This window comes from Schistocerca gregaria, chromosome 5 (genome assembly GCF_023897955.1).
Source record: "Schistocerca gregaria isolate iqSchGreg1 chromosome 5, iqSchGreg1.2, whole genome shotgun sequence".
Taxonomy (NCBI): domain Eukaryota; kingdom Metazoa; phylum Arthropoda; class Insecta; order Orthoptera; family Acrididae; genus Schistocerca; species Schistocerca gregaria.
The window spans coordinates 403,495,895-403,523,593 of NC_064924.1; the positions used below are offsets into that span (position 1 = coordinate 403,495,895).

The 27,699-nt window shown below is 37.3% G+C and overlaps 2 protein-coding genes across 3 annotated transcripts in view; one reads left to right on the top strand and one right to left on the bottom strand.

Annotated features, from left to right (window-relative positions):
- LOC126273470 (ribosome biogenesis protein BOP1 homolog) overlaps positions 1–17,636 on the top strand; it is a 70,746-nt gene extending 53,110 nt beyond the window's left edge. The window contains exons 11-13 of the mRNA XM_049977034.1: positions 7,893–7,992; positions 16,957–17,152; positions 17,246–17,636. Coding sequence (XP_049832991.1) covers positions 7,893–7,992; positions 16,957–17,152; positions 17,246–17,399 — 450 coding nt within the window. The 3' untranslated portion in view covers positions 17,400–17,636. The remainder of the gene's footprint in view (positions 1–7,892; positions 7,993–16,956; positions 17,153–17,245) is intronic.
- LOC126273471 (phosphatidylinositol glycan anchor biosynthesis class U protein) overlaps positions 17,628–27,699 on the bottom strand; it is an 86,935-nt gene continuing 76,863 nt past the window's right edge. Inside the window, exon 7 of one of the 2 annotated variants that reach the window (XM_049977035.1) lies at positions 17,628–18,100. In XM_049977035.1, coding sequence (XP_049832992.1) covers positions 17,990–18,100 — 111 coding nt within the window. In that variant the 3' untranslated portion in view covers positions 17,628–17,989. Of the gene's footprint in view, positions 18,101–18,142; positions 27,185–27,699 lie in introns of those variants that run through there. The other variant, XM_049977036.1, reaches the window with a different exon arrangement.

Genomic DNA, 27,699 nt, shown 5'->3' on the forward strand with positions numbered 1-27,699 from the left:
GGGCGGTTACAAAGGTAGGAGCCAGTGGGTAGGGAAGGTGGTTTGGGGAATTCATAGGGATGAACCAAGAGATTACGAGGGTTAGGTGGACGGCGGAAAGACCCTCTTTGCCTTTAAATATGTCTGCTTGTGTCTGTATATTTATGGGTGGATATGTGTGTGTGTGTGTGTGTGTGTGTGTGTGTGTGTGTGTGTGTGTGTGCGCTTACAATCAGACTCTTGATTAGATTTATAAAATTAAAAATTTCGTTAGATTTGATGACATTCGAACTTTGACCTCCAACACATCAGTTTATGTGCCTAGCACTATGCTGTGTCATTACATTGCAAAAGGTCTTCTGTATTTATGATTGGTGTTCACAGTAACAATGATTGTCAGCCTTCAAAAATTCAGTGCCACACAGTCGTGCAAAGCTTACCTTATATAGGCTAATCTCTGTGGTTATAATAACTGTTTAAATGTTCTGTGTGGGTGGATTCAATTGCCAGTATTTTTTTTATTAGTACTGTGCATGAAATGTGCGTGTTTCTTAGCATCGTTGTGTATGTGTGTGTTTTATCATGTATGATGGAAAATGAAGTGCAAGGGCCAGACCCAGGATACAAGCACACCAAGAGAGAAAGCAGAACAAGGAATTGGATGTGAACTAATTTTGTGGCAGTTTGGCACTGGTGAACAATTTGGGTGTGATGAGGAGTGCTCTTAGTGGAGGAAACCATCTCCAATGTATGAGGTTCAACTATCAAGTAATTTGAATTGACCAATAGATGGTAAATGACAGCATCATCTGCAATCTAAGAGGGCTTCTTAGATTGTCTCATAAATTGTGGATATAGATCAAGAACAACTGGGGGACTATAACACTTCTTTGGGGAATGCCGGATATCACTTCTGTTTTACTTGATTTTCTGTTGATTACTACATGAACCAGGGACCTTGCTGTTGGTGGGGAAGCTTCCATACTTCAGCGGTACAGATAGCCATACCATAAATGCAACCACAAATGATTGGTATCTGTTGAGAGGCCAGACAAATGTGTGGTTCCTGAAGGGGAGCAGCAGCCTTCCCAGTAGTTGCAGGGGCAACAGTCTAGATGATTGACTGATCTGGCCTTGAAACATCAACCAGAATGGCCTTGCTATGCTCATACTGTGAATGGCTGAAAGCGAGTGGAAATTACAGTCGTGATTTATTCCAAGAGCATGCAGCTCTACTGTACGGTTAAATGTTAAATGATGATGGCATGCTCTTGGGTAAAATATTCCAGAGGTAAAATAGTCCCCCCTTGGTATCTCTGGGTGGGAACTACTCAGGAGGTGTCGTTACCAGGAGAAACAAAACTGACGTTCCAAGGATTGGAGCATGGAAAGTCAGATCCCTTAATTGGGCAGGTAGATTAGAAAATTTTAAAAGCTGAATTGATAAAGTTAGTTACAGTGGGAAGAGGACTTGGGGTCAGGTGAATACAAGGTTATAAATGCAAAATCAAATAGGGGTAATGCAGGATTAGGTTTAATAATAAGGGGAAAAAAAACAGGAACATGGATAAGCAACTATGAATACATAGTGAGCACATTATTGTAGCCAAGACAGACAAGAAGCCCACCTCCATGCAGATGATGGAGAGATTGAAGAAATGCGTGATGAGATAATAGAAAATACACCACAATCCCGTCTAACATTCCCAGAACTAACATTTTCCTGCAGTTTATGACATTTTCTATCACTCCCGTCGAATTTCCTGGGTCCACAATATTAATTCGCACCCAATTTCATGTCAACATACTTGTAATTTTCTCTCGATTTACGCTTTATGAATAATGTTTGTGGGAAAGAAATATGACATAAAATGATGCCAGTATGATGTTGACCATCAGGTAGTATTTATAAACATTATGTGTTTAAGTTTCTAAATACCAGGGCACTCTACTATGTGGATTTGAAGTGGTAAACATGTAAAAGTTGGAACAATTTGTGCCCTATCTCCTGCCACAATTGCAAACTGTCTCTACTGTACATGAATAGTTTCATTATTGCTGTGATTGTTGTGTTACCTTTGTCAAGCCAAATTTAACATGTTTCATGGTTTGGCCACTCACAGCACTTTTTGACATATTCACTTACTTTGCGTTGCTCAAATATTTTTTCTTTAAATAGTACCAATTACATTTTTTTTCATGCTGAGCAAAATGTGTTTCAAGAATTTATTCTCATTGTCAACTTCAGTATTTACGTGTGTATTTTTTGTGATGTTATGCAAACAGTGCGAATGACAGTTTGCGTGTGTGTGGTTTTCTACAGAACTGACAAGGTACAGTACCCGATAACTTTAAAAAGATAACTACAGTGCAAGAGACATGGAACAATACAAATGCAGGCACTTTAGTAAATATTAGCACTTGACAGCGAGAACAAATTCTCCAAACGCGTTGTGTTAAGCATGAAAAAATGTGTTACTGATGAGTGATTTTTATTAGGTAGTAAACCATTAGTAGATAATAAACAGGTCCATGACAGGTATTTTGATATATAAATAGAAAGAAACTTCCACATGGGAAAAAAAAATATATTTTGATGTCTGCTTGTGTCTGTGTATGTGCGGATGGATATGTGTGTGTGTGTGTGCACGAATGCACACCTGTCCTTTTTTTCCCCCCAAGGGAAGTCTTTCTGCTCCCGGGATTGGAATGACTCCTTGACTCCTTACCCTCTCCCTTAAAACCCACTTCCTTTCGTCTTTCCCTCTCCTTCCTGAAGAAGCAACCATCGGTTGCGAAAGCTGGTAATTCTGTGTGTGTGTTTGTGTGTTTTGTTCATTGTGCCTGTCTGCCGGCGCTTTCCCGCTTGGTAAGTCTTGGAATCTTTATATATATATCTGTGTGTGTGCATAAAGTGTGAAAATGCAACGGGGTATCCTATATGTAACTTTTACAGCTTAAAACATTATTTCCCAAATTTTACATTTTCCTGCATTTCAGATTTCTTGTAGTCACTGGAAAAGTGTACAAGTAGGGTTTCACTTTATTCACATAGATAAGGGACATGGAAAATTAGATAATCTTGGGGGCAGGAATTTGACAGTAAGAAAAGGCGAAGAAGGAATTGTAATAGGTGAATATGGACTGGGTGAAAGAAATGAAGGAGGAAGCTGCCTGGTAGAATTTTGCACAGAGGATAATTTAAGCATAGCTAATACATGGTTTAAGAATTATGAAAGAAGGCTGTATTTTGGAGACACTTGGAAAGCTTCTGATTGAGTATATAATGGTAAGACAGAAATTTCGGAACCAGATTTTAAATTGCAACACATTTCCAGGGGCAGATGTGGAGTCTGGTAGCAATTTATTAGGAACAAGCTGTAGGTTAAAACTGAAGAAACTGCAAAAAGGTGGGAATTTAAGGAGGTGGGATCAGGTCAAACTGTAAGAACCAGAGGTTTTTAGAGTGTTTCAGAGGGAGCATAGGGAACAATTTACAAGAGGAAAGGAATACAGTAGAAAAAGAATGGGTAGCTTTGAGAGATGAAATAGTAAAGGCAGTAGAGGACCAACCAGGTAAAAAGAGGTGGTTTAGTAGAAATCCGTGGGAAACACAAGAGATATTGAATTTAATTGATGAAAGGAGGAAATATAAAAATGCAATAAAAGAAGCAGGCGCAAAAAAAAAAAAAAAAAAAAACCCTGATAGAAGTGCAAAATTGATACCACCTTTCTGAATATCAAGAGCTCAGACGGATAACCAGTCCTAAGCAAAGAAGGGAAATGAGAAAGTTGGAAGGAATATATAGAGGGAGTTGTACTTCAGGGCAGTATTGTGGAAATGGGAATGGATGTAGATGAAGCAGAGTTGAGAGATAAGGTACTGCATGAAGAGTTTGACAGAGCATTCAAAGACCTAAGCCGAAACAAGGCCCTGGGAGTAGACAACATTCTGTTGAAGCTGCTGATAGCCGTTGGGAGAGCCAGCCATGACAAAACTCTTCCATCTGGTGAGCAAGATGTATGAGACAAGTGAAATATCATGAGACTTTGAGAAGAATATGATTATTCCAACTCCAAAGAAAGCAGGTACTGACAATTGTGAAACGTACCGAACTATAAGTGTAATAAGTCACATTTGCGAAATATTAACATGAAATTTTTACGGAAGAATGGAAAAACTGGTAGAATCAGACCTCGAGGTTTTTGGATTTTGGAGAAATGTAAGAACATGCGAGGCAGTACTGATCCTATGACTCCTCATAGAAGATAGGTTAAGGAAAGACAAACCTACATTTATAGCATATGTAGACTTAGAGAAGGCTTTTGACATTGCTGACTGGAATACTCTTTCAAATTTTGAAGGTGGAAAGTGTAAAATAGAGGGAGAGAAAAGTTATTTACAATTTGTACAGAAACCAGATGACAGTTATATGAATTGTGGGGCATGAAAGGGAAGCAGTGGTTGAGAAGGGAGTGACACGGTGTATCCCAATACATCGATGATAAACAGTTTAGACAAGATCAGAATAGGACTTTTGAAATGTGGTGCTACAAAAGAATGCTGATGGTTAGGTGGGTAGATCGTGTAACTAATGAATAGAACTGGGAAGAAAAGAAATTTGTGGCAAAACTTGACTAGAAGAAAGGATCAATTGGTAGAATACATTCTGAGACTTCAAAGAATCACCAATTTAGTATTGGAGGGGAGGTGGCAAAAATTTTAGAGGTAAATACAGAGGAATAAAGTAAACAGATTCAGAAGGATGTAGGTTGCATTAGTTACTCGAAGATGAAGAGGATAGAGTAGCATGGAGAACTGCATCGAACCAGTCTTCAGACTGAAGACAACATTACACTACATACTGTGCTGAGAGGAAATCATGAATCCAGGCATGCAACTAAAGCGATACTCCATACACATACAATTTGATTAGAAGTCTCTTGTGAGGAATGGTGTCAAAATCCTTCTGGAAATCTAGAAATATGGAATAAGTTTGTGATGCCCTGTCAGTAACACTCCTTACATTGGAGTTAGTTGTATTTCACAAGAACATCTCCGGAATCCTTGTTGACGGTATGTCAATACAGTTCTCTATGAGGTAATTCATAATGTTCGAACACAATATATGGTCCAAAATCCTACGGCAAATCAATGTTAGTGACATGGGTCTGTAATTTATCAGATTACTCCTATGTCCTTTCTTGAGTATTAGTCTGATCTGTGCAACTTTCCATTCTTTTGGTGTGGATCTTTTGTCACACGAGGTGTTGTCTATGATTGCTAAGTATGGGACTATTGTATTAGCATAGCGTGAAAGGAACCCAACTGGCATGCTATCTGGGCTGGAAGACTTGTGTTTAGTAAGTGATTTAAGCTGCTTCGCTGCACTGAGGATATCTACTCCCAAGTTACTCATGTTGGCAGCTGTTCTAAATTCATTTCTATATATTTACTTCTTGCTCATTGGTGAAGACATCCCAGAAAACTGTGGTTAACAAATCTGCTGTAGTGGCACAGTCATCAGTAATGTTAACCATTGGTGTTGTGTTGTGTCAGTGTTGTACCTTACATACATCCAGGATATCTTTGGATTTTCTATCAGATTTTAAAAACAGAGATTTGTTGTAGAAACTTCTACAAGCATCTCACATTGAAGTCCTTAAGTTCTGAGCTTCAGTAAAGCATCACCAGTTATGGATATTTAGTGTTCTTTTAAATTTGGCATACTTTTTTATTATTGCTTGTGCAGCAGTGTTCTGACCTGTCCTGTGTACCATGGGAGTTCAGTACAGTCTTTTATTAATTTATTTGGTATAAATCTTTCAATTGCTGCCAGTACCTTTTCTTTGAATGTAAGCCACATTTGTTCTACACTTACATAGTTAGCTGGGACGGATTGGAGGTTGTCTAAGGAAGGTGTCAAACAAATTTTTATGTGATTTTTTTTCAAAAATGGATATATTTTGTGTTTTTTTTTTGTGGGTTTGTATGTTATGGTGTTCAGCCTTGCTACAATGACCTTGTGGTCATTACTCTGTATATACATCATGATGCTCCCTATTTGTCCAGGTTTCTTTGTTGTTAAGAGGTCAACTATGGCTCCTTAACTAATTGCTCAAAATAATTTTTGGAAAAAGCATTTAGTACAATTTCTGACGATTTAGGATGGGTTGAAAAGTAATGCCTCTGAATTTTCTCTGTAAACACCCTTAAAGCTTTTTAAATAAAACAAACATTATTAATACTCTAGAAAGAAACTTCCACATGGGAAAAATATAGTAAAAACAAAGATTCCAAGACTTACCAAGCGGGAAAGCGCCGGCAGACAGGCACATGAACAAAACACACAAACACACACACAGAATTACTAGCTTTCGCAACCGATGGTTGCTTCTTCAGGAAGGAGAGGGAAAGACGAAAGGATGTGGGTTTTAAGGGAGAGGGTAAGGAGTCATTCCAATCCCGGAAGCGGAAAGACTTCCCTTAGGGGAAAAAAGAACAGGTGTACACACACACACACACACACACACCACACACACTCCTTACCCTCTCCCTTAAAACCCACATCCTTCCTGAAGAAGCAACCATCGATTGCGAAAGCTAGTAATTCTGTGTGTGTGTTTGTGTGTTTTGTTCATGTGCCTGTCTGCCGGCGCTTTCCCGCTTGGTAAGTCTTGGAATCTTTGTTTTTAATATATTATTAATACTCTACATCTTTATACTTTGCACCTGTGTATTTATTCCTCAACACAGTCCTGGCAATGAACACATCTTCCAACGAGAGACCAGTTTGTTGATAACGTCACTGTAGAATATTTGACTTTGTTACTGAGCCACAACCTCATCTCTGCTTGCACTGCTTCATCTGTATCAAAGTGAAATTCTTGAAGGTGTTCTTAAAGTTTTGGAAATAGATGGGGCCAAGTTGGGACTGTGCAAGATGGTTGATAACAGTGAACTCAAAGCATCAGTTTGTTGGAGATGTCGCAGCACTCGTGTGTGTGATCTGGCATTTTCATGTTAAAGGAGAGGGTGCTCCATGTGTGGACAGACTCTTTGAATCCAAAACTCGATTAATACACGCTGTTCCTCATTTGCCAACATAGCCATTTACAAATGACCTAACAGAGTTCAGGAAGGATAGATTAAATATAATTGGTGGCGGCCTGTTTGTTGCTGTTAGTTGTGGTTTACACATATTTCAGAGCTCTCTAGTGCAAAAGGGCTGCAGAGATTGAGAAATGAAGAATAAAGCTGTTGAAAGTTAATGATGTTTGTTTTATTTAAAAAGCTATCACTTAAATTAAATTAGGAGGAATTATTTTTTGGCACCCCTTGTATAATTGTATCAGTGAAATACCTATTTGATGTGATACTAGACTTTTCTTTTAATGGTTTGGAAACTCATCTAAGTCACGGGATTGGTAAAAGAAACCAATTGTTAATTTGCTCCATGTGTCAAGTATAAATTCTACTCATACTAACTCACAGCAACTATTGTCGCCAGTTTCTCTTCAGATAAACTTCTTCTGACAGTGTCAAACATGCCACCAACTGTATTTAATCTATCCTTTCTGAACTCTTTATGTCATTTGTAAAAAATTGGCTTAACTTTTCTCCTGCTTCAGCTAGCTTTTGGTACCTGTAACAGTTTGAGCTGCAGTGCTTTAATTAGTACTTTGAGCTTGAGTTCTTTTCCAACACAGCTACAACAATTTGCAACTATAATGCTGATTGTTGCTAACAGAATAACAATAAAAACAGTTATTAAAATGTTACCATTGGTTATGTAGATTTTAATTGTATTCCTTCACTCTGTTCTCTGCTTAATAATCTGATAAAAATTCATCGCAAGCTGTTAAGTTAATGTGAAACTGTCATAATTTTGTCTTCTTTTTTCTTGTTGTAGACCCAGCGTAATGTGAGGGTGTATGATTTGGTAAAGCAAGAACTTGTTAAAAAATTGCTTTCAAACTCCAGATGGATTTCATCAATGGCTATACATCCAGGTACTATTATGTATGACATGAATATCCTGGAAATTATATATTTAAAAATCAAATGTACAAACATGGAGCAGAATTATGCAGGACTGCATTGAAATAATTCTTAACAACACATCAAAATTTACTACATGGAATTTAAAAGTATTTATGTATGCAGTTAAAGACAGATACAGTGCATTGAATCTCAACGTAGTTAATAAATTTAACTACACTTACACATAATAGTTTTTATGGCTGTCAAAAGAATTATATCTATACAGCTGATAAAACAGAGGGGTCGTCCTCAGTATTGTAGTTTTGTTAGTTTGTGTTTTGACCCATTTCCAGCAGGAGGTTATGAGTTCTTAACAGCAAAGCCAGTGGGCAGAATTGTGAAGGCAGATGAAGTATATAGAGTAATCCTGTTTAGAGCAAGACATCTATTGCATCATGCTATAGAATGAGAACATTGTTGTGGCACACAATAGTTGCATCCTTAGTAATGGCTATTGCTTTTCACAGATGCATGACGTGACTCTCTGAAAACTCTGGGGATGGAAATTTATTTCCAAAATTTGTAATGTAATGAGCCATTATTAACAATAATTCATTTTTATTTTGAAAATTTACGTGGATACAGAATTAATTTACCAGTATGACTGATATAAACACCTAAAGTAAAAAATGATAGTGTTTGCTTTCAGGAATTACATATTTCTTCTTCAGGGTAGAAAGAGAAACTGGTAGAGAAAGGTTGGAAAGAGGAGCAGGCCACTCAGAAACACTACTTTATCATCCCATCCCCATCTCTTTTTCCTCCCTAAAAGTTGAAAATGGTATGAAAGAAAGATAGAAAATCGCTAATGTTATTTAAACTGTTTATAATGATATTAGTAGGGATGTAGATTTTTAACTTGAAACAGCTTTTCTATTATTATAACAATAGTGCCTTTTCCCTAATATACTTGCACTGGAAAGATTTTCAGGTAATTAACACAAAGCTTTTATGATACAGTTTGTCTCCATTTTCTGAGATCATATAATTAAAAGAAAATGCAGTCAACAGAAACTGTCAGTTGGTGTAACATAAAATTAAAGTACATGCTCACATCCTTGAATGTATATAGTATAATTCCGCTCAAGGTATCTTGCCGCAATTAAACTAGCATATATCTCAATAACTGCTTGTCAACTTTTTCAAGAGAGATATGAACTGATGATTATTTTGCGTATATTCAGAATCTGTTGTAAGAATCCCCCCCTCCCCCCCAAAAAAAGAATGCTGTGAAAATCTTGTGTAGATCCCTCTTAAAAGTCCTACAGAAACAGCACATTGTCCAACTGTAATTGTCGACACAGAATAGTTCCTCCAGTTGCAAATCCATGTTGTCAATGCTCTTGTATGAAACTGGGAAAAATCTGTCTCTGTTTCACTGTCCTGAACATCTTTTGTCTGTACGAGGCTGCTATCTACTTCGTAAATAAAAAACTGTTGTTGAGCTGTATGAGAAACAGCAGTCTTACAGCAACAAAAGGTGTGTGTGTGTGTTGTGTGGAGCCTACCTTACATTTTGTGTCATACTGTTGACACAGCATCTTAATAGAACTCTAAGCAGCATCACAACTCATTCGACCTACCAATTTATTTCTTAATTTGTTCTGGAAACACATTTTCACAGTGAAACTCTTGGGGGAAAACATGTACATGTTCCCATGTCTGTGCTCTCTTGCCACTATAAAAAGATTTTTTTCATAGGATTTATAATTCTGAAGTGCACAAAGTATCTGGAGTCAGTATCACATACCATATAGGTTTTTATTTTGCTGGGATGTATTGTAAGGGGATCTTGAGGTGTCAGACTTTTAAACTGAAAGTTCCTATCATACTTTTCCTTGCATAAAAAGAGCAACTCTCCACAATAAGCACTGTGCTGTATGTATCTTACCTAACATGTAAAGGTTATAGTGAGACTAATTCATGGGCTTACCTTCAAAGACAGCATGTTGTTCATACTTCACTCACTCTATTGTCATGTGCTTATTTTCAAAGCACCAGGACACTTCCTGCGCAGTAATATTCACTAATATCTCACTTGACTTGCAATGCCACTTCATGTCAGATGAGACACGGGTTTATACTTTAAAGATCAGGTGATAGTGACACTGTGTGCATGCCACCGATCTATCCTTGGATGATAATTTATGTATGTTATATACTGAACTCTTCCCTTCACTGCTGCCACAGATGTCACCTTGGGAGATACTGTTAGACATCGCTTCCACGTACTGTTTCAGTTGAGCAGACTGAACATAATTATTTCTGAACATAATTATTTCTCATAATTTCCCAGTGAGGTATGGGAATGTTTATATGCTGGCCAATAACTAAACATTTTGGAAATTTGAATAACTGTATGCCATTTCACTGTCAGAAGAATGCAGTATAGGAATGGGCTACATTTTGCAAATACGCTGTTTCTACCTACATCATTTGAACTATTTAGCTTTCGCTGGTCTATTCTGCAGTGTCACCAGTTTATATAATTAAAGTACAGCAGGGTCTGAAACATAAGCATTGCTTTTTACATAGCCATACAAGATTTTTAATTGCCTACTTAAAAATTGAACATATAAACAATTAAGTCTTCTATGTGTTCATCTTCTTGTTTTCCTAGTGTGTTTTATGGTCCATCAAATTTCAGTCAAGCAGCTGTAGTAACTACATTTCTTCTTCCCCTTTGCCATTAACTTTCTTCCATCTCCAGAGTGATCCCAGTGACTGAAGGTACCCATTTAACTATGATGGCTGTCTTGCAGCAAATGTGCCACAAGTGCTTATGCCCCAAAAATATCTCTTTTCTGGACTGCAAAAAAGTTTATATTTGCTTCGTGTTACTGGCTGAGAATGGAAACTGATCAGATGCTCAAAATATGCTTAGATATTGATAAATCAATGGAAAGAATGCTGTGACAGTGTATTTCATAGCTAGTTTCCGTGATTTATCAAGCCTGAATCCAATATCATTAAATTTGTACTCTCTTCTTTCATAAACAAGTAACAAAAGGATCAAGTTAATATCAGTATTCTGTTACTGCGCTAGAAAGGCTGGAGTCAGTGCAATGTGACACAGCCAGTTTACTGGGCTGTAAAAGCTGCTTGTATTACCAGTGTTCCATGCATCTTGTGAATTGTTCACATCCTCTGCACTATGTGTAAAAGGCGACATTCATTTGAGGTCTTGCGGAGCATCATATCATTCTTTACAAAACCAATAAGAGCTACTGTCTTCATTGGAGGATGAGAGGTCACTAACTTTGTGCTTGTCTGGACGTGACTTATTTTTGACAAAAGACTTCTGATATGTGGCAGATTTAGACCTCTTTCCATTAACTTCCTTGCTCCTTAGGACCTTGGCTTTCATCTGCATTGCCTTGCAAAATACGTTGCAGAAAGTATTTATATTCTTCAAATAACCCTTTTTTAATTTCATAAGCTCATCCTGCAGACTGTCCTTGTCAACAACACGTCCTATACATTACCATTATAAGAATGTCCTTAGTCTGGGAAAGATTTGCTTGTTGATACAAATCCATGTAGGGCAACTTCTAACACACTGCATGCCTTAAGGCGCCATCAATTTTTGACAAACATGGATGTTGAAGAATACAAAGCAGTCATCCATTTTGTTTTCCATAACAAATGCAATATTTTCATGTATTTATCAAACTATGAAGCCACACTGCAAAAAATCAGCAGGTTTCAGACTTACAGATTCCAGTACCTTTTCCAAAAAGTACACCGTAAACAAATTGGTCACAAAGGACTGTCTGTGCTGATATAGTCACTCTTTTTTTCTATTTATCAATTAATTGTTTAAATACAAGGTAGATAAGATAACTGAATAACTCTGCAACCACTGTATCAATATATTCCCCAGTAAAAAATAGTAAATATGCCAGTTGAACTTTGGTGAATAATGGTACATCAAACCTAGCTTGTTCATAGTGTTTAGCATTGACTGATATGGAATGTAGCTCGTTCTTTAATTAGCTATCAACAGGCATCTTTAGTGTGCCATTCCCTTTAATATCTGAGACTTTGGCAAGGCTGATCATGGTTTTTGCCCTCAACCATTTACAAGCAATCTGTATAAACATCTTTGCTTCCTTTCATATAAATGTCTCTGGGTGGGATTATTTGTGGCTGCATGTGCTGTGGTGCCGCTCTTACATTTTAAACGGGCAGACGCATGGACTGTAGCTGATTGGCCTATTTCGAAAGTATATTGCTGAAATATTGGTGGAAGAAATTTTTCTACAGCAGCTAACTTAAAATCTAATGGATCAGTCATGTGCAGGCAGACAGTCATCAAGCTAATGCCTTGTATGACAGGCTTGTGGCTGTGAAAAAGGAAACAATCAACAAGGAGAACATTGAGTACATTTATCTAAGTTACTCCTTAAAAATTCAAGGAATTTTGTTGGTTTTCTTAATGAAAAGGGACAAAGCAGTAATAAATATGTTGTGATTTTCAGTCCAAAGACCAGTTTGAACGATTTCTCCATGCTAGTATATTCTGTACAAGCCTCTTTATTTATACATAACTGCTACAACCTACAAACATTTGAATCTACTAACTATGTTCAAGTCTTGGTGTCCTTCTACAAGTTTTACCTCCACACTTACCTTCTTTACCAGTTTGACGGTTCCTTGATGCCTCGGGATGTCCTATTAACCGATCCCATTTTATTTTTTAGTCAAGTTGTCATACATTTCTTTTTTCACCTATTAAATTCATTACCTCCTACAGTCTAGGAAAAGATAGATTGATACTTACCGTAAAGAAGAACATGTCAGGTTGCAGACAGGCATGATTAAAAGACATTCACATTTAATTTTCGGCCACAGCCTTTGTTCGTAAAAACTGACACACATTCTCTCTCTCTCTCTCTCTCTCTCTCTCTCTCTCTCTCTCTCTCTGCCCCTGAGGAAGGCTGTGGCCGAAATATGAGTGTGCCTTTTAACTGTGCGTATCTGCAACTTGATGTGTCTCCTTTAAAGTAAGTACATTGTTAATATTCCCACCTGGAGTTTCAGAAGGTATGACTGTTTAAACACCTAAGTAGACACTGTTGTTAATCTTATGTTGCCCCTCATAATCCACACAGGAGTGCTACACAAAGAGTTGTAGTATTGTAAGTAGGCTTTCTCAGGATAATTTGTACCTGGTTCAAGTATCTGCTAGTCCAGTTTCTTCAACATCTTCACGATGCTCTCCCATGGGTTGATCATGTGACCACTCATTCTGTACTTCGCTGTGTACTGTTAATATCCCCTGTTAGTCCTATTTGGAAGAGATCTGACACATCTAAGCAGTATTGTAGGAAGGGTTGCACAAAGTGATTTGTAGGCAGTCTCTCTTGTTAACTGACTGCATTGCCCTAGTGTTCTCCCAGTGAATCTAAGTCCGCCACCTGCCTTAACCACCACTGAAACTGTGTGATTGTTTAATTTCATATTTCTACAAAGTGTAATGCCAAGGTTTTTGTATGCATTTACAAATTTCAACTGTGACTCTTTGATACTATGGTGGTTGGATTGTAAGTTGCATAACTTCACATTTCTGCACATTTAAAGCAAGTTGCCAATCTTTGTGTAGATTGTTTCATGCAGTCTTCTGTTATAGGTAAAGGCATCATCTGTGAAAAGTCTTAGATTATTATTTATATTGTCTGCAAGGTTATTAACATACAGCGTTATCAGTGAGGGTCCCAGCACGTCTCTGGGACACACCCCAAGTTACTTCAACATCTGTTGACTTTCCATCCAGAATCACATGCTGTGTCCTCTGTAGAAAAATAGCATCAATTCAGTCAAATTTTGGTTGTTACTCTCTATGATTACAATTTTGATAGTAAGTATAGGTGTGGTACTGAGTCAAATGCTTTTTGAAAATCGAGAAATACTACCTTCACCAGCTTTCAGGATGTTACATGCGAAACGTACATGTTGTGTTTGACATGATCAGTAATTTTGGAATCTGTGCTGGTTGGCATGGAGGTTGTTTTGTTAAAAGATACCTCATTACGTTTGAGTTCAGAATATCTCAAAGATTCTACAACAAATGTTTGTCAAGGATATTGGGTAGTATTTAGTGGCTTTCGGGTGTGACCTGTGCTTTCTTCCAGCTACTGGACACAGAATTTTGTTCAAGGGACCTACATTGGATTACGGCTATGTTGAGCTCACTCAGCCACAAATACAGTGGAAAATTTGATAAGAGATTTTTTTATTGCGCCCACTAAGAATCTTATATTTGCAGATATGTTCATCCTAAGTTTTTCGACGCTTTGGAAACGGAAGTTTATAGTGAAATGGGTTGATAAATGTTAATAACCATCATGCTATCCTCCTCAAAAAGAGGTCTGAGAATGGCATATCTGTCTGGAAAGATAGCCCGTGAAAATGGTGCATGGTTGGGTATATTAATTACATAACAAGAAAATATCTTTGATTTTCCTGGAAGAGTGTGGAATGATTGAATGCTTATGGTACTTAAAAGTGTAATTTATATATGTGCCTTTTTTCACGTCAGAATCTATTATTATAGCTCTGGGTCCCTATTCATAGCCTTCTTTAGATTTGCGTTCTCTTCAGCAAAAACAAAATTATATCTGTATTTTGTTTGACAAGGATTCTGATCAGTCCAAATGTGTGTAATCTGAAGAAAGAGTATAATGACATTTATTAAATACTAAACTTTGAGAAGAAATGGTGTTAATTCCATGGCTGTCAAATAATGCCCTCCATGTTGTTTCATTTCTGCTCAACTATTCCAATGTAAGCTTCACTCCACTACCAAATTTAGTTCTGCAATACATTTCAGTACCTCTTCATTAGTTACATGATCTACCCATATAATAAATCAGCACTCTCCATAGCAACACATTTAATAACCTTCTACACTGACCGGAGGGGGGGGGGGGGGGGGGGGGGGGAGGCGCAACCCCAAACCCCAAGGAGGAGTTGTGTTGGTTTCTACATCTGAAAGATGTGTATTCAAATTTCACACTGAAATGAGAATGTATGGTTGCAAGAAGACCAGACTTCACATGGCCACCGCCATTTGCAACTTCAGTGGTTTTAAGTGAGAGCTCATGGGAGTGTAAGTTAAAGGTCTGTTGTATTTTATGATGAAAGCTGGTTCTGCGTCAACAGCCGTTTGTTAGTTAGTAGGGCAGTCGAGGGCCTGCAGCCAATCTGTCTACATGCAACACTCACTGGACCTATATCTAGAATTATGGTCAGGGGTCCAATTTTGTAGGACAGCAGGAACAGTCTCCTGGTTCTCTCATGCAGCCTGATTACAAATTTGTATGTTAGTCTTGTAGTTTGACCTGTAGTTCTGTCATTCATGAACAGAGGGGGTTTCTCCCGAAAGGATAACACTCACCCACATACCACTATTGTAACCCCAACATGCTCTACAGTGTGTTGACATGCTGCCTTGGCCTGCTTAATCAATAGACAATGCCTGAGCACATGTGGGACACCATCTAACGACAACTCCAGCATATCAAGCAGCTGCAAAAGGCTTAGAACACCATTGCACAAATGTACAACACGATGCCTGTACGTTTTCATGATGGCATGCAACTTTTGGTGGCTATATCAGTAATTAACATACCAGCATTTAAAATTTGCAATGGATTGTCTCTTGCATACATTTAACTTGTGATCTTGCAATGTTAATTGCTTAAATATGTTGCCTAGACAAAAATATTCCTAAAACTTCATTGTTGTTGTGGTCTTCAGTCCAAAGACTGGTTCTTCATGCCACTATATTGTGCATGTCTTTTCACCTCCAAAAAACTGCTGCAACCTACATCATTCTCCATATGTGATTCTCTCCCCACCAACACAGAAGAACAAAGGTCTGATTATGCTACCAGAGCGGTGGTTTGTTAATATCACATTTCTGTTCATCTTTGCAACTGAAGATCTCAATAATGCTTTGAGACTTACTCCAAAATTGTTTTACTTTGTTTTTTGCATTAATTTAGATTCTAAATGCCATTTTGTTCCTTCAATATTTACATATTTTACTTTCACATTTATATTTTTATTCATTCTTCCAGTCACAGACATCCACAAAACTAAAAATCCCTGCACTGAAATAGTAATTTGTTTTTCACTACAGGACAGTGGTACATGTTACTCCAAAGTCTTTAATACCACACACAAATTCCACATGATGGATGTTAAATAATGACTGGTGACAGTAATTTCTTTTTTTTACCCATCCTGCATGAATGCAGTACAAACTATTTTGCCTTTATAATGGAAAATTTGACTGTAGGTTCAGTGTTCAAACTTAGCTTCATCACTTTGGCTGAAAGCGTATCTTGTTGTGCTATACTTAGTGTTTGGTACTGCTTATATATAACCTTTGATCATGACCATACAGCATACTAGAAATTTTTTATAACTAATTGAAAATATAAGTTTCATTGCACTAGACATATTTTACTACACCCATACAGCATCGGTAACATAACATCTTTGAAAATATGTTACTCACACTGTGTGGGTTGGTGTTGCCATTAAAATGGTGTGGTGTGTTTTCGTAACTACCATCTGAAGATGACCAGGTTCGTATTTCTTACAAACCCAAGGTTTAGTTCAAATAAACCTTTGTAAACCATGCAAGATAGAAGTAAACTTATTGTTTCATTCAATATCAATTAAAGTCATCATAAAGCCTAATCAAAATTGTTCATATTTAATAGATTTGTGTCAGTATTTTGGAAGCATGATGTATTGAACTAACTGACTTTTAATATTCACACTGTCAGTGCTTCCACTTCTCTCTTACATAGTTAGTTGTGCATAATAACAAACTATTTCAGATTGATGCTTAATCACTTTTGTCACTATGTGTCAAAATATGTCAATTATTATTTACCTTTCCACAAATTTTATTTCAGGTGGTGACAATGTATTAGTTGGAACTTATGATCGTAAGATGCTATGGTTTGACTTGGACTTGTCAACTAAGCCTTATCAAACATTGAGGCTTCATGGTACTGCTGTACGGGGTGTCGCATATCATAGGCGTTACCCACTCTTTGCATCTGGCTCTGATGATTGCAGCATAATTGTATCACATGGCATGGTTTACAAGTAAGATTAATTTTTCAAGTTTGAAAATGTGAAAGTATCTTTTTCTTTAAGCAAAGTTAATCACATTAACTGAATCTTTAAAATATTTTCCAGTGATTTACTTCAAAACCCATTGATAGTGCCACTGAAGAGGCTAAGCCATCATCAGTCTACAAATGATTTTGGTGTCTTTGATGTTGTATTTCACCCATCACAACCATGGATTTTTTCAAGTGGAGCAGATGCTACAATACGGCTGTACACGTGAAGTTGGAAGACTGCTGTTTCAAGAAGGTTCTGTGATGAACTACATCTTTTTTATTGCAGTAATTGTTCTAAACTGATACCATTAAATCAGTCTTTAATGGTTTTGAACAAATTGATTACTTCCTCAACTTTGCATACATTATAACTGTGGATCACAGGCCAAAGATGTATCATCTTTGACCATCATATGACTACCTAAGATTGTAAACAGTAAATAAATGTAACCATCTGTAAACCATGTAAATTCATTTAATTTAACTATGACTTTATATAAAAAGAAAATCCTATTTTTTCCTGAGCAGTGATGACAGTTAAGTAATGGAAGTCAGGCCATTACATGAAATTATTAGTTTATGACTATAAATAAAGAACTGAACTCACCAAACTTTTTACTCAAATGCCATGCTGCAAGGATAGAAAATATGAAACCATGCACACTTCTGCACTGAAAATGTTCACCTAGGAAGAGCAGAAGACCCACTACTGACACTTGTTAATGGTGAGTACAGTCTTGTCTGTCTTTTACCGCATATACTTATCACAGAACAGCACTAATGTGTCTAGTTACCAAAACACATTCTTGGACACTATCTATTGTAGGACAATTTTTGAAGGTTTTCCATCAGGATCTCGTGGTAATCCATTATTCAAGTAGAATTCTCTCTTGATATAAGCAAACAAAATATCTGTTATGAGGAATATCTGAAAAGAAATTAATATTTAGAAAAAAATTTATTGCTAAGATTCTAGAACAGTTTACCAATAAGATGTGACAAATATCCTACTCAGTGTGTGGATGAAAAAAGTGCAACAATTATTAATTGCATAATGATGGAACCAAAGAGGATGCTTAAGGGAATGGTCTATCACATGGTGGGAACCAATAATGTTGCATGTGGCTAGAACAATGGAAGTATATTTAATTTCAGATGAATCCATTGTCTGTAGGAGGAGAGCCATACACAAAAATATTTTTAAGGCATTCTTGGTAAGTGTCATCTCAGAATAAAATTTGTGGTTTAATATTCTGATAGTGGCAACGCCATTAGAGCCCAAACCTTAATTAGACATCGATTTGGAACAAAATATCATATGGCATCCTCTCATAGCAAGTTAGGTGCCACATCCTAACTGTCATGCCACTTCATTCAGGTAGACTTTGAAGAGAAATTAATGCTTGATAATTTCATGTGTTCAAATCTGAGATACAACTCTTCTATACAGGCTGGCAGATTTTATTGCTTTATAGTTCTATTGTTATATGGAATGTTGCCATTTGCCTTATTTTGAAACACATGAAATAGTAAGAACTGTACATGCACACTCTCCCATTGTATGTCGTGTCTGACAGATGCCATATGTATTATATATTCTATTTGAACAGTTGATTCGCCGGGAAAATTTCAAATTTTACATTCAATCACACATCATTTAATGAGGCTTGGTAAAATTTGCTACTTTTTGCTAGTGAAATACGTATGTTTCGCACACAACAGCAGCAGCAGCATGTTTAAGTCCTTTATTGATTTCTCTCAGTATGCAGTTGTTTTACAGTATGGTAGCTCACAAATAAAAGTTATTTACTGGTAACTATATGAAACATTACCATGCTTTAAAGCAGTTTTTATATAATAAAAAACCACAACAGAGCAACATAAGTTATTGTGCTAAAACTGGAGGACAGTGAGAATCTGCCAGTGCGTGGTTCACTATTCATTTAAACTATTGAAAAATCATTAAGTAAAAGCATGTTTCCCTTTTTAAACAAACTATTCACATATGAATGAATATTTGCATAGTTCTGGGTTTGATAGGATTCTCATTTTTCAACTAAACTACAAGTAGGAATTTATTACTAATTTATTAACTAATAGTGTCTGGCTGTATACTGCATCCCTTCAATGGCCACTGTAGTAGTATCAGCTAAAAACTCTTACTTGCCTGTGATCTCACAAGTCAAATAATTGAAAAACTTTTCATTGTAATTAGAGAAAAATGGGAAATGAATCTTAAAGTTAATAATAATCTAGTATATGAATGAGAAGAGGAAAATGCAACATCTTTTTTATAGAGAAACTTAATAGAATGCCATTCATTTTGCTGTAAGTGCTGTTATGTACATCAGTCGTTTTATTTCACCAGAACTCCAATGCTAATAAACTAAATAAAAAGTAGGTTTGATGACACATAGTTCTGTAATGGTCAAAGCTTTTAAAATACATTAGAATACCACTCGGTATACAGGAGGAACTGCTTTGGTTTCAAAAAGCCAGGAACGGAATAACAGGTGTTTAACAAGGAAACTAGCTAGTATTATACAGACGTACTCTACTTTGAAAGTTTTTACAGCTTCCCTGATTAAATTTAATTTCATAACTTCTACCTTTGATAAATGCAGTAAAAAATAAACCCTGTAAAACAGGAGGCAGGCAATTTTTAAGCTGTACATAATTTGTATAATACCACAAGAAGAGTGTGTTTGAAGATATTGGTCTTCATTTTGTTTAATATTACTAATTGTTCTGAGTCCCTGAGAACCTATTTTTCTGACCTGTATTGCCCAAATAAAGAAGACAGAACATATGATTTCAATATGGAAACAATTTGGCTAAGTTTTAATGCATAGTATCATTCTGCTCAATGAAGTCATGTTAATGAAAAACACAATGTGAGACTACATCAATGGAGCCCGTTTTCCAGAGAAAATTGTAGTGACTAATGTGGGTTCCATTGCTGAAGAAATTACATTCTATGCCTAATCTGATAAAACTGTCAAGACGAAATGGCCACAACTATCTGCTATTGTCCAACAGACAATGTCAGTTTCATCTGGGAGTAAAGCCACAGGCATTAAATGAAATTTATAGGTACAGGTCATTAATGAAAACATCAATTTCACACAGTTTCAACATTCCAAAGGTTATGATAAATCATAAGTTGAATCACTTGTGTGTCAGAGGTAACTGGCACATAAAAACCAATTCCTTTTAAATCCCCAAGACATCTACCATGGCAAGTGAACATAACCTATTTTACTGATGGATTGAGTGATTAACAGTTATTTAGTGTTATGTAAACGTAAACTTTTCATGTTGCAGACCACGTCATATTGTAAAACGAATCACTGTTTCAGTCAGGCTTTCAAGTGGCTAAATATTTGCTTCGTCATTTCACAATATGACACTGACTACAAAACAGAAGAATTTTATGGAAACTGTACTCAGAACTGTCCATGACAACATCTGTTCTTTGGAAAATTTATTTGTTTAATAATGTGTGTTCGAGTGTCCTGCCATGTTGTTTCTTCCATTTTATGCAGAATATTTTGATGACTGGCCTATTAGTCTTCTTCTGGAGGTACGAATTTTGCTGCTGTGTGTACTCTTTGCCTGAGCTCCAACCAGACTGAACTATTGTTGTCACACCACTATTTATAGCAGAGTTCAATTGCTGACACCCACTATGCCTTTTGATGCTCTTGTTTTTCAGAGCTCACACTGATAGTGTGGGAAACACACATTCTCTCAGTGTTTTCCAACTCCGGTGGAAACATCATGCATAAAATCGGAAAGGTAACTCTACAGAACACCCAGAAGCACCAAGGAAACCTGAGAGATATATCAGCTTATTTGTTGGTCTCATTTACTGCTCTCCATCTCTTTCCCCTCACTTTCTACAAATTTCAAATGATGTATCATCTCATTCACAACAGTGGAAACTAGTTGACACAGATTGTTGATTTGTAGCTATACACTTAATGCTCCAGAAGGGTTACAAGAAAAAACATTTGTTGTTTCACTTTTATTATCAAAAGTGGACACTCATGTTCAGACTTTCACACAACTGTTCTCAAGTTTATACAATACTGTAAATGATAACAGCAGTGTATTGTCGTAAATAAAGAAAACTGAATGGAGAGAGGGAAAGCATAGCCGGTTCACAAGAGTGAGCAATGGTTGATTCCAACAGAATAACAGATTAAAAGGCCATTTCAAACCTGTGAATCACAATATATTTCTAATCTAAATGCAGAGTTGCTGTAAGTCTGGTGACAACATTTTTAACATTAGTGAGTTTCAGGAATTAAAATATGTATTTCAGTTACACACTTCAAATCTTGTCCTCTTGGTCTGCTAAGTCATTTTGTAGGTACTAATGCCAAGTACAAGTGAAAAGCAATTACCAAAAGTTGACATTTGTGATTAAACCAAAACATTATTTAAGAAAATAACACACTTCTTCAGCTGAATAAGAAACTATATATGTATATATACAATTTATCATTTAAACATACGTAATCTACATTTTGATTATACATAAAAAAGCATTACATTCATTAGGATAATTGACCTAATAAAGAAGGCAGAGATATGAACCTGAATCAGCAGCACTTTTCCCGTAACTTTAGTTTCAGAATACAAAACGTGTTATTTTTTCTCAATATTTCTAAATCTGGTTGCATGAATATTTCATTAACGCTTATGGAGCATTTTATGATTGCACCAATTACTTAGCCTTCTTACTTTGATTACCAGTTTCTGAACCAAAAGCAGTTTGTTTTGACTTGAAGTCAAGAATAAAGAAACAATTTTTGACACATGAATTCTCGTCCCACTCACTAAAAACAGGGATGTCTGAAGCAGATGGGCCAACATACAAATTAAAACTGGGGCTGAATACTCACCTTTTTGATTTTGTTAATGGTACTTTCTACAAACCTGATAGCTAGATATTCAAACAAATTGTAATTATCTATTTTGATGGCCAGTAACAGACATTTAATTTATGCTATGGATACTATTGATATAAAAACTGTCAATTAATTATGCCAAAATAATCTACTTTGACAAGCTTCTTAAAAAAAAATCTTTTTACTATCTAACTGCATGCCTCACAACAGTTTACAAAGGGACATACGAGGATCACTCCAAAAGAAATGCACACTGTTTTTTTGTAATCCATCTTTTATTCTACATGTTTGAAAGTTTTACAGTGTGTAGATACATCCTTTAGGAACAATATTTTCATTTCTCCACATAATTCCCATCTCTCTCAACTTCCTTAGGCCATCTTGGAACCAGCACCTGTATACCCGTACCGTAAAATTCTGGACCAACCTGTTGGAGCCACTGTTTGGCAGCGTGCACAAGGGAGTCATTATCTTCAAACGTTGTTCCACGAAGAGAGTCTTTCAGTTTCCCAAAGAGATGATAGTCACATGGAGGCAGGTCAGGAATGTAAGGCAGGTGTTTCAGTGTTGTCCACCTGAGTTTTGTGATCGCTTCCATGGTTTTTTGACTGACAAGTGGCCGTGCATTGTTGCGCAACAGCAAAACATCCTTGCCGATGTGGTCGAACACGACTCAGTCGAGCTTGAAGTTTCTACAGTGTCGTCACATATGCATCAGGATTTATGGTGGTTCCACTTGGCATGATGTCCATAAGCAAGAGTCCTTCGGAATTGAAAAACACCGTAGCCATAACTTTTTCGGCATAAGGTGTGGTTTTGAATTTTTTTCCTTGGGTGAATTTGCATGATGCCACTCCACTGATTGCCTCTTCATCTCTTTCTTCCAAGAAATTCATCTCCACCATTTTCGTACTGTTCCAAAAGTTCGCTGCATACCGTTTTTCTTGTTTCTTTGTAAGCCACTGTCAACAATCTGGCAATCCACCTGGCACAAATCTTTTTTAACACCCAACACTTTCAGTATTCTACACACTTCCTTCCCCTATCCCAACGTAGCGTGACAATCCGTTCAAAGTGATGCGTCTGTCAGCAGTCACCAATTCGTTAACTCTCTGCACATAGTCTGGAGTGTGTGCAGTACGAGGCCTGCTGCTGCGAGGACAATCCTCAATACTGCCGTGCCTGCTTTCATCACGTAAACTGCTTGCCCACCGACGTAACTGTACTGTGATCGGCAGCAGCATCTCCATACACCTTTTTCAACCTCTTGTGGATGTTTCCCACTGTCTCGTTTTCACAGCACAGGAATTATGTGACAGCATGTTACTTCTGACGAACGTAAAGTGTAGCTGCCACCTTGAAGACATGCTGTGACGGTGCCACTCACGGGAACAGGTTGAACTAAGTTTGGAAACAAGCGGGAAGTATGTATCTACACACTGTAAAACTTTTACACTTGCAGAATGGAAACTATTTTTACAAAAATAGTGTGCATTTCTTTTGGAGTGATCATTGTACAATAATGTTATGAAACTAATCTAGCTAAATATCAACTGCCACAATGAATCCAGACTATAATGATTACAATTACTGAGACTTCCACAATAACAGGTGAGAAGCAAGTAAAACTTGTGCTCTGAGGGTTCCATTATACTTTATGATGATGACGTGATAATGATGATAAAAATAGTTTAATATGGCTCAATGGCCTGATGCAAGTCTTCCTACTACCCTTGTTTAATGTGGAATCCAAACCACAAGTTGTTTCTGGCAACTCCTCACACTGTTGATGGGTTCAGGCTAGGTTAAAAGCAAGACTGAACACTCCATTATCCAAGCGAGATTCGTCCGCGCAATCTTTTGGTCTCCAAGCATATGCTTTACTGCTAGACTACCATGTGTGACATGTATGTAGATTCTTCATCTATAGGATTTGATGAATCATGTTTGCTTATATCAAAATGAGACATAAATGGTTGTATATTTTCATTACACTGATTAAAAGCCTTAATTTTTCATACCACCAAGGGACCACAAACAGTGTGTGGCAAAAATTTTAACTTGATACCTCTAGTCATTACTAAGAAAAATGGGTCTTAACAGACAGATGGACGAACAACAAAGTGATCTTACAAGGGTTCTGTTTTTACGAACTGTGGTACAGAATCCTAAAAAGGCAATTAACATGAGCTCCAACAATGATAGAACACCATACATTCCAATTTGATGCAGCAGCCACTTGAGCCAAATTTCCATGGCAATACTCTGTCACAATAAAATAAAATATGTCATTAGTTCATATAGGGTACTAATGTGCTTCAAGAATCTTTACATTTCTGCAACTATGGGCCCAAACTTAAATTGCCTAAGCATTAACATAAGCTTGCATGCTGTCATGACCTTCGAGTGCAAATCAGTCTGCCTTGACGCAAGCAGAAGTTGATATTTCTGTCTACATTTTGGACTATCAAACACTTTCTTTGATTTGTATTGGGTTAAAACGTCAACTTGTAATGGAGAAAACAGGACAGAAATCACAAAGCTGAACTTCTAATCTTAACTTTGTTATAAATTCAGGTCTACTTATGTTGAAAGATAGTCTTGTATCTACTCTCTCAAACATAATTCTGTCATCCTTTCACAATCACCTCACTGTGACAGTCTCAGCTGTGGCAGAGCTACATGGTGAATAGGTATCCAAGTTTTGAAGTGAAATCTGGTTTGTTATGCACTATCCACACACACAATTAATTTAATTCTAAAATCATCACATGGGCAGACAGACTACAGGAGGTTGGCATGGTACTGATAAGTAATCATAAACGGTTAGCCTGTGCAGATGAGATTGTATTGTTTAGACACCATAAGAATGGTCTGAGAAACAGCATGAGAGAAAAATGTGCTTACACAGTATTTGTAGGAAAGATATTGATTTGTCTTATTTTCTGACACTGTACATCCCAGGGTGCTTGCTCCAGGCAATTTCAGTGGAGGGGGAATTCACTTTCGAAACACAACTAGTGTCATTTGTTTATGTGTTTTCATGCAATGTGTATCACCACCTTTTGTAACCCTGTTTGTAGGCTCAGTCAAAACTCAAAAATGCAACATTCTGTCAAAATTTGTATAAAACTCATAAAGTACTATGGGCATGCTGGCTAAGATCCAGCAAGAAAGCTTATCGTAAGCTGCCATTTTGAGATGGCCATAGTGCTTCAAAGATGGTCGAGAGTACAGCAGACCATGGTGTGTTGAACTCGGACCTGTGGAAAAATGTTTGACCTTGGTGGACCATGTTGGAACTGATAAAATGACTGTGAACATAATTTTTAACGAGGATTTCCGGATGAGAAACATACATGAAAAGTTAGTCCCAATAGTTTTGGCAGACAACCAATACTTTGAAACAAGCCACAAGTTTTTCGAATACCGACAAAAATCGCTTTTCGTCCTGAGCTTTGTATTAAAAAGAGGTGCTGAATGACATATACCAACTTCCTCTTGCCAAAAAAAGCAGCCAAATTCAAAGCTACGCTCGCTGTCTTCTTTGGAGCAAAAGGTGTGGCCTACCATGAATTTTTATGATATTGAAAATGCTGAAAAGATTGAAGGGGAAAAGTCACGTGTGTGAGGTCAGGTATCGCTGCCAACTAGACACTGTATCATGATAATGCACGAAGCCACATCTGCTTTGTCATCAACTACTGCCTGGTGTGGAACGGCATCACAACACTTTCTCAGACCACCTACAGTCCTGTTGTAACCCAGGTGGATTTCTTCCTGTTTTCTGAAATGAAGCAAGTCCTGAAAGGACACGAGGATGTGTCAGAATGGCTCCAATGTGCTGCTTGAAAGGTGTTTCTAAAAGGGACTTCTAAGTGCAGCAAACTTGTTGGCAGGGCTGCAACAAAGCCCCAGAATCCTATTCTGATTATGTATAGTGATATCTTAATACTTTTTCCCGAATTTGGGCTCATTACTTTAATTTTTTTATTTTTTTTTACAATCAATGCAAAATGATTGAGGTCAGAACAGGACCAGGTCCCACTATTTGTTGGGAGATTGACACTTACATTAGCTAAAATTAAGAGTAGAAGACCATGGAGTACTATGCATGTCCAAAAGAACACTGCATTGTAAGTCTTCAGAATACAGGCTCTGAAATTTTGTATTTATCGGCAAATACCTGGGTTGTGACTTACAAGAAAGTGTTTCGGCTGTATGAGAAAAACATTAGTAGGATATATGAGCACAACACATGGATGACGACATACGGAAGTTTGGCTCTGGCTGTGAGTCATGTTTGGACAGCTGAAGTGGTTAAGGTGAGCACTCACATAAAGCAAGAAATCCAGGTTCAAGTCTGGGTCCGGCTCAAATTTTCATTTTCTCACTCCATTAAGCAGCTGGGGTAATTCATATTCACAATTGTGAATACATTTCATGTCTTTCATAGTAACTGTAATCTCCACAATGCCTTTTCCTACGGACATGGCACTGTACTTTTTCACAAAACAGACACTGCAATTTTTTGTAATTACATTGTGGTCTGAGCAAAATTCTACTAGGTGGCTCCCCTGATTACATTCTCTTCTATCTGTTACGTCTTTCCCTATTTTATTTTGCTTTCCTTTTCATCGAGTCCCCTATTACAATTGGATTTTTGTCTCCCCTAACAACCAGCATGATTCCTTTTATCTCATCTTTCAGTGCCTTCATTGTTTGCAGAGCTGTAAGCATATATGAACTTGCACTAATGTGGTGGGTGTTGGCTTAGAGTTCATCATAGCCACGATACTGCATTCAGCTATGCTGCTCATAACATTTTGTCTGCATTCACATTTGCTTATTCATTAGTAGACCTACTCCTGCATTACACTATTCAATTTTGTACTTATAATGCTGGTCCCACTCTACCAGCAGTCCTTCTCTTCCTGCTACCACATTTCATTAATTCCCAGTATGTCTAACTTCAAATAATCCATTTCACTTTTTAAATTCTCTGACTACTTGCCCATTTATGTGCATCTAACATTCTCACCTCCTGAACAGCAGTTTTGTTTTCTGGTCATATCATCATCCTGAGTAGTCCTCACCTGAAAATCAGAATGGGGGACAGTTTTATGCATGGAATATTTCAACCAAGAAGATATCGATATCATCATCATCATCATCTTCATCATCATCATCGCCATATACAAGGCACATTCAGAAAGTGTGCTTCCTGAGGTTGTTTCCTTTAAAGTAGACTTATTTAGTTTTGGTGGTGGTGATTAGTGTTTAACGTCCCGTCGACAATGAGGTCATTAGAGACGGAGTGCAAGCTCGGGTTAGGGAAGGATTGGGAAGGAAATCGGCTGTGCCCTTTCAAAGGAACCATCCCAGCATTTGCCTGAAGTGATTTAGGGAAATCACGGAAAACCTAAATCAGGATGGCCGGACACGAGATTGAACCGTCGTCGTCCTGAATGCGAGTCCAGTGTGCTAACCACTGCGCCACCTTGCTCGGTTGACTTATTTAGTTGAGAAAAATGTGTGTGCACAGCAAATCTATGGTGGGACAGTCGAATGTCGGCCACACAGATCTTACCTGGAGCCAGTACCATGGCAT